Source organism: Astyanax mexicanus, chromosome 22 (genome assembly GCF_023375975.1).
Source record: "Astyanax mexicanus isolate ESR-SI-001 chromosome 22, AstMex3_surface, whole genome shotgun sequence".
In the NCBI taxonomy this organism is placed as follows: Eukaryota; Metazoa; Chordata; class Actinopteri; order Characiformes; family Acestrorhamphidae; genus Astyanax; species Astyanax mexicanus.
In genome coordinates, this window is record NC_064429.1 from 18,412,571 (window position 1) to 18,426,337 (window position 13,767).

General features: G+C 40.4%; 1 protein-coding gene across 3 annotated transcripts in view; it reads right to left on the bottom strand.

The window, feature by feature from the left end:
• The window catches only part of smarca2 (SWI/SNF related, matrix associated, actin dependent regulator of chromatin, subfamily a, member 2), a 57,098-nt gene that overhangs the window by 31,974 nt on the left and 11,357 nt on the right, over positions 1–13,767 (bottom strand). For all 3 annotated transcript variants that reach the window (XM_022664907.2, XM_022664906.2, XM_022664908.2), the window contains exons 7-21: positions 11,009–11,135; positions 9,547–9,720; positions 8,798–8,971; positions 8,527–8,697; positions 8,301–8,351; positions 8,015–8,145; positions 6,608–6,665; positions 6,236–6,336; positions 5,789–5,936; positions 4,831–4,994; positions 2,514–2,580; positions 2,292–2,402; positions 1,915–2,157; positions 340–453; positions 110–217 (exon numbers count right to left, since the gene is read on the bottom strand). In XM_022664907.2, coding sequence (XP_022520628.2) covers positions 110–217; positions 340–453; positions 1,915–2,157; positions 2,292–2,402; positions 2,514–2,580; positions 4,831–4,994; positions 5,789–5,936; positions 6,236–6,336; positions 6,608–6,665; positions 8,015–8,145; positions 8,301–8,351; positions 8,527–8,697; positions 8,798–8,971; positions 9,547–9,720; positions 11,009–11,135 — 1,942 coding nt within the window. The remainder of the gene's footprint in view (positions 1–109; positions 218–339; positions 454–1,914; positions 2,158–2,291; positions 2,403–2,513; positions 2,581–4,830; positions 4,995–5,788; positions 5,937–6,235; positions 6,337–6,607; positions 6,666–8,014; positions 8,146–8,300; positions 8,352–8,526; positions 8,698–8,797; positions 8,972–9,546; positions 9,721–11,008; positions 11,136–13,767) is intronic.

The window sequence follows — 13,767 nt, forward strand, 5'->3', positions numbered from 1 at the left end:
AGAGAAACTGAATCATAAACTGAAGTGGTCTCTTAATTTTTTCAAACCTGTATATGCTCAAAAGTGCAAACATTGTAAAGCATTTCTGTTTTAACTTTCTTGTTTTTACCTTCTTGTCTTTTTCTGAGCCATCTGTAAGCAGGATTCCTTTCCCCTGCATGTGCCTGTAGAGAACCTTCTGGATTGCAGACATGTCACACTTGATCACATACTCCACCTGCGGATAATATATAAAGAGATTAATATATAAATCTTCCAAATGGTAGTTCTACTTTCTAGTGAAATGATTAAAACACACTCAGTATTAAATGAAAATAATCAGATTTAGTTATACATCACCTTCTCAGGCAGCTGAGACTCCACCTCTTTCTTCAGTCTGCGCAGCAGGAAGGGGCGGAGCACCTTATGAAGACGGCGGATGATCAGGATGGTCTCTTCTTCATTCAGATCAACCTGTAGGATACAATAAGAACGTATAAATCATTTAGATCTTCCCATTTTACAGTTACAGTTGATAATACATGTTAAATACTTTTTAAAATATAAGTAATAATAAACAAATAATGATAATAATAAGTGATAAATAGAAGTGATTAATTTTTTTTCAACCCTATTCTTGTGTTTCCCCTGCAGTTCACAAACCAACTTGTATGGCTATTTTTTAATGGACAATCATTAAAACAGGTGAAAGATCTCGTAATTTGTGCCTTTTTATAATTTTTTTTTCCATTTTCTTCTAATTTAGATAAACTGTTAATGTTATATTTATATGAGCATATGTCTGTCTTTGTTAAAGAGTAAAATATAAAGCATTTCAGCATGAAAGCTCATATTTGTAATATTTGTAATCATCACTATATCTCTGCTGTTTGTAACAAACCAAACCGTGTAAAAATCAGGCAAAAATTGGTAGTGTTGTGATTAATATAGGTGTATTAAACACCTTCCTCTGTGTAAATAAATGCTCCAGGAGGCAGGCTATGCGGCGTCTATGTATATATGTCTAATGTTAATTAATTGTTTACACTTTTAAAGTTATTAATGCCTTGTTTTAAATGCCAGAGCTCTCTGGGTTCAACCAATGTGGGGGGGTGGTGCTACTCTGAGCCTCGAAAACATTGTAAAAAGCGATTTATCAGGGGCAAGTGGATGCCCCGAAGCGGCTGTTGTAAAGAATGCTGGGCGAAAAGCACAAAATTACTGGATCTTGGAAAGCTGGGGAGGAGCGGAGGTGGGCTGTTTAACAAAGTTTAGTACTCTTTATCATGTTTTACTACACCAAAATCAGTTTTACACCTGAGTTCTCCCTTAAGTACATAATATTGTATAAATATTATGTATATTTATAATATAATATTTGTAGCTACACACAAAGAGATTGCTGGTCTTCGCAAAATAATAAAGACAATTAAAAGAGTTAAACCCTAAATTAAGCTAAATATTTTAGAATTTTAATTAGCTTATACTAGAATTAAATATTTTTAGTTTTCATCGACTGACTAAACCTTATATACATTTAAGTCAAGAGACTGAGACTAAAACTAAATCATCTGTCAAAATGAACACTGGCTGAAACCTTAAATAATGCTTTTGTTGGTATAGCATAGTGGCTACCACTTCTATGTGCCAGACGGGTGTTTTAAAGTTTTCCTAAAGCTCTTCCTTCTCCCTTCCCTACTTTTCAGTGCAAGCCTTGTAATAAAGTTTCTGCACCCAAAATCTGCACTCCATCTCCAGCATGTACCTAGGCCTTCTAGTTCAAAGCTGAATATGCCCTGAACTTCAGCTCATCTTCTGAGCGTTTTCTATCCTCCTACGTACACTCACACAACCTTCTCTCACAATACACTGGTTTGTTAAGTCCATAGTGCTGGTATATTTGAGAACTTTTTCCAGGCTATAGGATTGTCTTACCCTTTCTCCAGTCATCGCAAAAGGAGCATTGAACCACTGCTCAAAGGTACTGCAGCTTTTGAAGATGGTTGGCAGCAGGAAGTTGAGCAGAGCCCAGAGCTCTGGAAGCTTGTTCTGCAGCGGGGTTCCTGTGAGCAGCAGCCTGCGTGGGGCCACATAATGGGTGTTTAACACCTGAGTCAGCTTGCAGTGGTGATTCTTCATGCGATGACCTTCGTCGACAATCATGTACTTCCAGCGGATCTGAGAGAAACGGCATAATAGATGGAGACGGCAAGGTTCTTTATCAAACGGAAGCTAGTCAGAGGAGTCTTGGTGATTTTTTTGTGGTATTTTTGTTTATTTTCACAGAGTGCTCTGAGCCAGACAGTCCTTACCTTGGCAAGAATCTGCTTGTCTTTGATGATGTACTCGTAGGTGGTGATGAGCACATTGAACTTTCCACTGCGAAGCTGTGGCACCAAGGACCTCCTCATGGACGGCGTGCCCTTTTACAAAAACAAACCCACACGCAGGCCACGGTTATTTGTCTGTTGCTCTCTAACTGTTATTTAACTAATATTTTCTGTCAGCCACAGAAACACAAAACCAGCGCTCACCTTGTAGGCAATTTTTACAATCGATGGCGCCCACTTGTCAAGCTCGTAAACCCAGTTGGATAAAGTTCTAAGAAAAAGAAAGAAAAAAGATCAATACCATAATTTTTAGAGAAACATATTTTTCACACAGCGGGTTAAAGTTAACAGAGATTTGTGTGACGCGAGAGACAACTCAGAACGTGCTTTGCCTTCCCAGACGGATCAATCACAGTTATTAGCTTGGATCCCATTCTCTACTTTGATAAACACATACTAAGATCTTCATGCGTTGCTCACAGCATGAACACACAGAGATGGCATGCCTCCAAAACTGTAATAGAGGGGCAGTGATCCATGAATAAAGACAAGTGAAAGAGTGAAGTCATTCTAATGTGGGTGGAGAGGGGTCCTTTTAATTGCTATAGCACGAAACCATCTCTGCTATGATAGACCTGAGAACATACACTTGTCCTTTGACACAATTTGCACAATTGAGTTGTGTCAATAAGACTTATTTTTCATTTTTAAAATGGCCATCTAAGTAAAGATGTAGTTGAATAAAGGCATAAGCTCTTTAATTTTCCCAAAATTCTAATGTATTAATTTTACCAGTCAGGTTGTAAGGAGCAGTAAAGCCACTGCACCAAATTGCAGTGTTGTTCAGGAGCTTCAGTTTAGTTTTTCAGGACCGGGGCTGGAGTAGCATTAGCATTAGCCGCTAACCGCTATTTCCCCGATTAGAGGTGAGTATTATTGTCCTGTAGCCTGCTCCTAACCCCGGCTAGCACTGCTGGAGTGGTTTTAGCATTTTTCACTAACTGTGCTCACTATCTTCCAGTTCAGAGGTGAATATTATCGGCCTGTAGCCTGCTTCAAACCCCGGCTGGCACTGGTGGAGTAGCATTAGCATTTCCTGCTAACCACGCTTGCTTTTTCCCCGTTCAGAAGGGAGTATTTTCGACCTGTAGCCTGCCCCTAACCCCGATTAGCACTGTTTTTGTGTGTGTGTGTGTGTCCGCGAGAGAGAGACAGAGTACCTAAGAGTCTTCAGCACAGTTTGTTGAAATTTTAGAGGAAAATTAGCGGATGGCTCGATAAGTAGCTTGTTGGATTAGCATCCTTGCTAACCAGAAACACGATAAAACAGTGCAGCAGTGTGAGCAGCCACAAGCACAGACTCATCATTCTCATCATTAATAAGGTCTCTAACTAAAGTGCGAAGCTAGACAGGGCGAGCCAAGGCAGAGTGAGGTATCTGGGTGAAAATGAAGTGTTCTGATTGGCAGAAAGCACTCTGTCGCGCCCATATCTCTGTGGCTCAGAGGTGGAATCAACTTCAATGTCAACCTGAACTGACAACTGGTGAAATGTGTGATCAAAGAATATGCATAATTTAGAACATGGAACCACACGAGCATACAAGGATGTCAAAACGCGCGCCCATTACGCCAAATGCTTTTATAATGTTTGTACCATAGTGATGCTAAAGTAGGGTGAACAAACGTCCGTATTTCCCGGGACATGTCCGTATTTCACGTCCTGTTCTGGCCGTCCTGGTTTTTTTTTTGAAAAAGTGACAAAATGTCCTGGTTTTTAAATTACCTTCATTGGACCAGAGAGCAGTAGACTGCGTGACTCCCAGCCTTCCGGTGCAGTCTCACAGTAAGAGAACACACACAATGCTCAACCGCCCTACCAACCCCCCGCCCCCCCCCCCCCCCCTTTTACCACATGTCCTGGTTTACCCAAATGAAAATATGGTCACCCTAGCTAAAGTGAGGTCAGAAGATGGTGAAGTAGGCTTAATGCATGGTGGCAATGCTAACAGTGTCAAGGTGTCATGTAGTGATGCAAAAAGCCCAGCAGTTATGCTGGCCAAGGCATCAACACACATCAACAACGCTAATGCTTAAACATTACTTATTGTTACTGAAGCTTGGTGCAAAAGCCAGACCTTGCACATGTGTATGTTTCAAAAAAATACATCAGTCACTTCACTCAGTAGGGCAGTAAGTGAAAATGCCCCTTTTAGGACGTGGCCTGGCAACAATATGTTGTGTAGTTACTTCTATCTCCTGCAGCTTGCCACCTACAGCTTTCCGTTTACAGTAAGGCTTTATCTTACACCTACTCAAAATTTATTGCACTTTCTACCAAGAATAATCTATCCTCAGCTGGCAACGGAGAAAGAGCTGTGTTTAACACTGTGTACTAACACTTAAAGACTCAGTCAAATCCTCTTAAGAGAACTCAACCCTTCATTATGGTCCTTATCATCTCTTTCGCAGCTCCTTTGTGTGCTAGCCAAGTGTTTCGTGTCTGTGAGCTTGTAACTCACGATAGCGGAACGATGATCAGATAAGGGCCATTGAGCCTCTTGTGCTCCATTAGGTATGTAATGAGAGCAATGGTCTGGATGGTCTTCCCCAAGCCCATCTCGTCAGCCAGGATGCCATTCAGGTTGTTGTTGTACAAGGACACCATCCATTCCAGGCCCTGGATCTAAAGAGACAGAACAAATCAGTTTTATTTTTTGAAAGCATATTGAGTCTTTTTCTCTCACTTTTCTTTTTGCAGAATCTTTTTTTTTTTTAACTTTCCTTCCATCCAGTGATCCTTGCCAAGACTTTTAGAAATCTTAAAAACTAATCAGTCGAGTGGTTGAGCAATCAGGAGAGGAGGGTGATAAGAAAAGAAAACACTGTTCTCTACAGATCTACAGATAAATCCAAAACTAGGCATTTCATGCATTACAGTAGAACAACTTAAATCCTGGATGTGGCAGATTTCTGCTAGTCTGACAGAGCTGCTAGTCTGTGAGAATGGACAATTCGTGCCAGATGCTGCAGATCACGATCATAACCTTCCACTGCACTGTTCACTGTGGGTGGTAATGCCTTCTATGATGTATTCCTCGTACACATGTAGAGGTGGGCAATATGGCTCTAAAATATATAATAATCACAACTTTCATGTCTCTTGGCATGCTCTCCACCACCAGTCTTACACACTGCTTTTGGGTGCCCATGGACGAAATTTTGATTACAGAGGTGGGGGACACAAATGGCTTGAGAACCTGGGGGGTGTTTGACCTTAAAGCAATTTTACAGCTAAACTACAACCTAGAACATTACATTACATAAAAAATCTATTTATGCATACATACATAAAAACTTTTAAGCACCACAGTGCTTACAACACTTACAGTGCAGAATTCAATCAATTTACATTCTGCTATCCCATGATTTGGCATGTCAGAGTGTGATGTATTTCTGAGTGTTCTGGTTGTGCTTTACCTGATAATGTTTAAGGGTCCCGTTGATCAGCAATGTTGATTGCTTCTCCACTTTCTCGATGACAGCGTGAGCAACTCCATAGTAGGACTGAGAACTGGTCTCACCTGCCTGGACACTGTACTCATCATCCACATCCTGCTTGGCAGACCTAGCGATAGCAAAACAGCAAACCATGACGTCAGAGTGGTTCGAATAACTGACTGTACTGTAGTTTCTGAATCAAAAATGATCACAGACAAAAAAAAAAAAAAAACATAAAAATAAGACAGGCAGTGCAGGCCGACCTACGGAACAAAAGAAACAAAGAGAATCTGAAAATGGCAGGGGGGGTGAAAATCAGCCGAAGCAAAACACCAGTCATTATAAAACAATTGCTCTGACATCTCTCTCTCTCCCTCTACTTCTAAGGAGTGTCCTTCAGCTTTGATGTGAAAATAGGCCGCCTACTCTATGATGTGTTTGGCTGCGGTTTCAGACACTTCGTCGCTGTTGGGATCGATGATTTTCTTTTCCTCCGATTCAGCTCTGGAGACCACTTCTTCTTCATCCTGAGGAGGCAAGAAGAGAAGATGTCAAGCTGACCCCTCGACTGGATACTGGAACAATGTGAGAATGATTATACAGAGGAAGCACAAAGGAAGTCCGCAAAGACAAAGTAATGAAAATTGGCTAATGGTTGTTGTTGGGAGGAAAAAAGGAAAGTCAAAAGGTTCGTGTGAGTCTGTGTGTGTCTGTGTGTATACATGTGTATGTGTGTGGATGACCCACTGGAGCGCTCGGTTGTTAGGAGTTAATGAAAGAAGAAAACAGCATGCTCACCTCCTCTTCAAACTCTGAGCCACTCTCTTCGCTGTCTGACCGTGGAGCCACTTCGTAGCTGCAATCAAAAGGACATGTGTAAAAACAAAGTTACTGTTTTCTCCTATCGAATAAAAACATCTTTAATATAACTCCAAATCTGAAAGCGCGGGGTAGTATGAAAAGATACATTAAATTATATTGTCTGTTTTATTACAGACAGAGAGAATACCCAAGATATTTCATGTTTTGTCTCGTCAAATTCGTTTTATATTACGTTGGTAATATACATCCATTCCTGCAAAACAGAGAAGCATCTACAAAAGGCTCAGGCATTAAAAGAGAACTCTGGTCTAAAATTGACTTTTGGCATAGTAAAACAATATAAAGAGCACTTATCTTTGTAAATTCAGTACTAGAAAAGATCCGGATCACTGATGTAATAAACGTAAGGTTACTTTGTTACTCCACAAGATCACTATTGACTGAGAATGCTCATGCTGTGTTCACACTGGCAGTTCCTCATATCACACAAGTTTCTCTGTGTGAGTGTGCTCGCGGCTGCTTGTGCTGTCCGGTTAGCAAACATGCTAATCCAGCTTGCGACCTAAGAAGTCATACGCAACTTTCATCCACTCTTCAGTTACCTTTAAACTGACGACACAGCATCAAGACTTGTGCTGAGGACTTTCAGCCTCTCTTTTTCTTTTTTCTCTCCCATGAAAGCGTGCAAAAAAAGCAATATATGCAGCAACACTAACATTTATTTCCCCCGATAAAGCTTAGTTAAACGCAGTAACTCAGCAGATTATATTCTTATTGGAAAAGCATCAAAACTTGGTGTGGCGCAGTGGATAACACCACCGGCAGCTAATGAACTACCAGATCATGTGGGAGACTGGGGTTTAATTCCTGGTCTGCTTAGATCACCAAAGCACCTCCATTTTGTTTTGTAACTTTTTGTTATGGTATGTGTCTACTAGCACTTAAGCCTTGACGCTTCCTATTCATTTTAATGGAGAGAGCCGCCACATGCTGCTTTGCATGCTGGGTTGCATTGAACGCAGCCTTGCCGTCCGGTGAAAAAGTTCAGAAGAGCTCAACTTTATTTAAATGAAACATCAGGCTGTGATGTCACACACATACAAGCATGACACATAGAAAACGTCAATATAAGAAACAATGCATTTTTTAATTATTTGCATTATCCACGCTGCCCCGTTTTTTGGTGACAGTTTTGAGGTTGTATACTGATGCAGTTCAACATAAAATTGATGAGTTTATATTAAAGGTAACTACAGGAAACCAACAGTAGTGGGCGTGAAAGCGTATTATTCTGCATATGATCTGCAGCTCAGCAACACCAATTTGTACGTCAACAATCAAAAACAATGAATAAAATTCAGATGAGAGAAAGGGATATCTCACCCAGGGTTCATCTCAAGCCAGGCCTCCAGCTGGCTGGACTTGGGGGCATCTGTGCCCTGCAGGACCTTCCCTGTCTCTGTCTGAATGACTTTGACGGGGAGCTCGCTCATCTGACTGCTCTCATCTATGGGCTGCAACAATAAACAAAAAGAAAGAACATTTGTGTAAATTAAATTAAATTGCACTGAGTGTTGATCTTAGCAGCTGGATGCTAATGGATTTCTAGCAGTTGGAACACTGCCAGAATTGTATTTGTACAGATTTCAGGTTTTTTTTTGTGACTTACCTCTCCATCAGGTCCAATTACTCCAAGTCCTTCAGCATCTCCTTCTTCCTTCTAAAAGGGTCAATGACAGGAAGGAACATATTTAACACAGTAATGAAAAGTGACATTACTGATTAAAGTGCAGTAAAATCAATTATGAGACTAATTCCACAGGTTAATCTACTTATAATGAGTTGAAAGGAGGCAAAATTCAACCAGAAAAATCATGAATCATTTTGCTACCCACCTTCTTCTTCTTTTTTCTTTTCTTTTTCTCCTTTGCAGCTTGAGCAGCTTTGTGCTCATAGACCAGGGTCGTGAGGTTGGCCACGTACTCATCCGTCTGCTGGAGCAGATAGGCCAGACGTTTGTCCTTCTTCTGGTCAATCAGCTTCCTGTAGCCCTCCTCATCTTCAGCCTTTACCAGGACAAGAACGCAAGGTTTAATGGACTTAAGGACTTTAAAACAAGCAGAACCCTTGAAAAAGCACCCTATTCTGTATTTTGGGCCAACTTACCATGAGTCTCCTCATTCGTTCTTTCTCAATTCTTTCAGTCTCCTTTTTCTGTTCCCTCTCTGTATTGGTATGCCAGGTGGCGACGGCCTTGGACAGCTTCTGGATCTTTCCAGAAATGGACCTGTGGTACTCCTTGAAGTCCTTAGCATGCTGAAGGATGCTGTTAAGATATTCCTTAAAGGAAAAAGAAAAAAACATAACATAACAGTCAACATTAATAGTGGGGGAAATTTAAGATTTTTAGATGGATCTCGATTCGGACGTAGATGATTCAGAATCAATAAAAAACGACATTAGCTATACCATATTTTTCACACTATAAAATGCACTTAAAATCCTTTAATTTTTTTCCAAAAATGGTTAGTACGCCTTTTAATTCAGTGCATCTCATGTATACATTTTACTAATCAGGTTGTAAGGAGCAGTAAAGCCAGTAAAGCAGTAAATCCAGGCAACGGGCCGATAATACTTATGCTTGAACTGCTAAAGAACTAGCGCATAGCATGGGTAGCGGCTAATGTTAATACTGCTCCAGTCTCCTGTCTTGGTGCTGGAGAACTAAACTGAAACTCCATTATAACGCTGTACTACAGCAGAGTGGCTTTACTTTTCCTTACAACCTGACTGGTAAAATTCATACATAAGGTGCACCAGATTATAAGGCACACTGACGACTTTTAGAAAATTAAAGGGTTTTTAAGTGCACCTTGTAGTGCGAAAAATACTATAGAAAATCTGGGTAGTCCTACCTGATGTTTCTGCCGGCGCTTCCTCTCCTGCTCAATCTTCTGCTGCTTCTCCAACTTCTCTGTCATGCGGGCCTCTCTCAGAGTCTGCCTCTTGCTTCGCTTGTAGGCTTTGGAGTTCAGGGCCGTCTCTAAAGTGGTGTCTCTGCGCATGCAGGCCACTACATCCTGCCGGAGCTGAAGAAAACAGAACAGTGCAGACAGTCACAATAAGATATAAAGGTCAGTAAAATGTATCTAAGGAAGTGTACATAAGCATGCACTTCTAAAGAAAAGTTTGGATGTGTATTACATTTTATAAAGTTGATGTAAATGAAACCATTGCTGATTGTACAAGTTAATTATATAAAAATGTTAGAATTTGTCTATTATATATTGTAGCATTACATCAGCAGTGCACAGGTTGCTGTGTTAAAGCACATACAGGCAATCTACACCACTTTGTGCATCTGCAAAAACACCTGCATTGTGGATGACTCCACCCATCCCTCACACGGACTCTTTGCTCTGATGCAGTCTGGCAGAAGGTACAGTAGCATCCGAGCCTCCACTACTAGACTCTGAAACAGCTTCATCCACCAGGCAGTCAGACTCCTCAACTCACGGAGACAGAGCTGAACCCCACCCCCACCACCCCACACCCTCACACTCAACACCACCCCCACCACCCCACACCCTCACACTAAACACCACCCCCACCACCCCACACCCTCACACTAAACACACTCACACACACAAGAACTGTACTGAAACCACCCATCACTCTACACACACGCTTTTAGCACTCCATATCAACAATATTTGCTGCTTCTCCCAAAACAACTATGAACTCTTTACCTCAGTAACTGCTGTGATCATATATGTTCTATATGTTACAGTATGTTACACATCTCTGCACCTTATCCTCACTAGAATTTTTATTGTACCGTATCGAACTGCACTGTCCTGTCTGTTAAATTGTCTCTAGTCTGTTGTATTTATTGTAATTTATATGTAATTTCATTATACTTTGTACCTGTACTCAGACGTAATGAGAATAAAACCCTCTTGGCTCTTAGCTTGACTCTCACCAAACTAAACATGCAGTTAGAAAGACTGAGACTTATAAATACAACAAGAGCACCCCCTAATGGAGATCTCTTTGCAATTCACACACAGTTGCACTGGGTTCAAATCTAAGCCCTGGAGAACCTGTGCTTCACACATCTAATAGTTCCAAAACACTTGACTCAACTCTAATTAACACCAGGAAAACATATACAGTATATAAGCAGTGTGAAAGAACAGCAAGGCACTTTTAACATGGACAGTGATACTATCCATATGCCTTTTTTCAATTATGCGTAAATATTGAGTATAAATACAACACTAGGAGCCTTTTAAACTGGGCGTAAAAAAAAGAAAGAAACTAGTAAAAGCAGCAGCAGGGTTCTGCTGTCAGATATGTTTGATTTTATGTCTTTACCTGCCGCTGGAAGTTGAGCAGCCTCAAGGCTTTCAGCTCGACTGTTGCTTTAGTTCTAAGGTCAGGAGGCAGTGAACCCGGCAAATTCTCCAGCTCTTGGATTCTGTGGGCGATTCTGGCTTGTAACCTTTTGACAAAGATACAGATACAAAAGGTGAGATTTGACATAGACTTCACTTAATACAGAGAGAAGACAGGACTGTATTTCAGTCTGCACAGTCTGATATTCTGCTGTATGTGGTCTGTCTTAATTTATATCACTGGAGCAATGCTAATAAACTGATTAAAAAGTTTGGGCACCCCTGATCATTTTCATGAATTTCCTTTATAAATTTGTTGTTCAGATTAGCAATTTTAGTTAAATATATCATATAGCAGATGAACACAGTGATATTTGAGAAATGAAATAAAGTTTATAGGATTTACAGAAAGAATGCAATAATTATCTGAATAAAATTAGGCACATGCATACCCTTGTTGTTTTATTGATTTGATTACCTTTAGCACCAATTATTGCTACACAAAATTTGTTGGGTAAGCTCATTGACCTTGACCTACATTCACACAGGTGAATCTAATCATGAGAAAGAGTTAAGGAGCCAATTGCACAATTTTCTCCTCTTTGCATCTTCTCTGTAGAGTGGCAACATGAGAACCTCAAAACACACAACTCTCAAATGACCTGAAAACAAAGACTGTTCAACATCATGGTTTAGAGGAAGGATACAAAAAGCTAAAATCTCAGAGGTTTCAGCCATCAGTTTCCACTGTGAGGAACATAGTGAGGAAATGGAAGAACCACAGGCACAGTTCTAGTTAAGACCTGAAGTAGCAGACCAAGAAAAATCTCAGATAAGCAGAGGAGAAGGATGGAGAGAACAGTCATAGTCAACCCACAGACCAGCTCCAAAGACCTACAACATAATCTTGCTGCAGATGGAGTCACTGTGCATAGTTCAGCTATTCAGCACACTTTACACAAGGAGAGTCTTTATGGGAGAGTAACGCAGAAGAAGCCTTTTCTGAGCACACGCCACAAACAGAGTCACTTGAAGTATGCTAAATCTAAAGCGCATGTAGACATGTCATTTTGGAATAATGTGCCGTGGACTGATGAAACTAAAACAACAACGTTCTGGAATGATATTCTCAGTCCCCAGACCTGAATACTACTGAAAATCTGTGGTGTGACTTAAAGCAGGCTGTCCATGCTTAAAAACCACCAAACCTGACTGAACTGGAGATGTTTTGTAAAGAAGAAGGATCCAAAATACCTTCAACCAGAAGCCAGACTCTCATTGGAAGCTATAGGAAGCGTTTAGAAGCTGTTTTTTTCTGCAAAAGGAGGACCTACTTAATAATGTATGCTTAATTTTGTTTAAATAATTATTGCACAGTTTCTGTAAACCCTATAAACTTCATTTCACTTCTGAAATATCAGTGTGTTTGTCTGCTATATGACTGTCACGAAGTGACCCAGGCAGGGAGACGAGGAGGCGGACGCAAGTGCAGGTAGGGTGAAATCAATAAACAATAATTTAATAAATAAATAACAAGTAAACAAATAGACGGATAAACACAGAACAAATGAATGAAACAAGACTATGAACTAAACAAAGCAGAGACAATAACCAGGAATAAACAAGATAAACAAGGAACTAAAACAAGATGGGATAAACACAGAGCAGGAAACCAAGGAGCGCAGGAATGAACACAAGAAACAGAGGTACGACAAACAACAGGGGTTAGTGCAAAGACCGACGGAGGACAAGGTGGCAGAGGAGGGCTATTTATAGTAACACAAACACACTAGAATTGGAAACACCTGGGGAAGGGGCGGAGCTACAAATGAGACACACATGGAAAAGTACTGAGACAGGAGACACAGGGGAGCACAGGTCACGTGGGGAAGACACACAGAGACACGAGACGAGGCCAAGATGTGACAATGACTGATTTAACTGAAATCCTAACAACCAATGATTTATAAAGGAATATTATTTTGTCCTTTTTCAATTTACAGCTACGATAAACCATTTTTATGTGTGACACTTTACTGAAGTTTGGCTTTCATAGTGCTATAGAACCCTGTAACTAAAAAGAACCTACACAATATTATCCATATGTCTTTGGACACCTTATCTAATGAATGCACTCAGTTATACCAGGTTGCACCCATTGCTAAACAGGAGCACACACACGTGCACACACACACACACACACACACACACACACATACAAACAGCTTGTCTAGTCCCAGTTGAAAAGTACCACCAATAGAATAGGACTATCTTAAGCACAAAAACATGAACTTATTGGCACTGCGCCTAATGCCATACAGGGGTTAGAGGGGTATAAATGTATGTGGATACACTTAAAATACTGCTTAACTGTGAACTTGATGACAAAGTATCAATTTATTTTTTGAATAATGCAGAATAAGCTGTTTGGTACATATATAGGTAGGGTAGAACAATCTGCACTACTTACGTTATTCTTTTTGACCCTGCTAATACTGTATACTGCAGTTATATTTTGAGACAGTATGGCGCTACAAAAAAGTGGACAATGCCCAACCCTTCACTAAACCACAGACAACAATACTGCATTTTCAGATGAGAGAGATATTCACTATTTCACGTAATGATGCTCATTATTCCACATCCCTAGCTTTTGGGGATCAAAGCCTAGCCTGGTCTTTTAAGCAATATGATTATTCCTCATCAATGCAGGATGCTTTATGTTGGCTTCGCTATTTT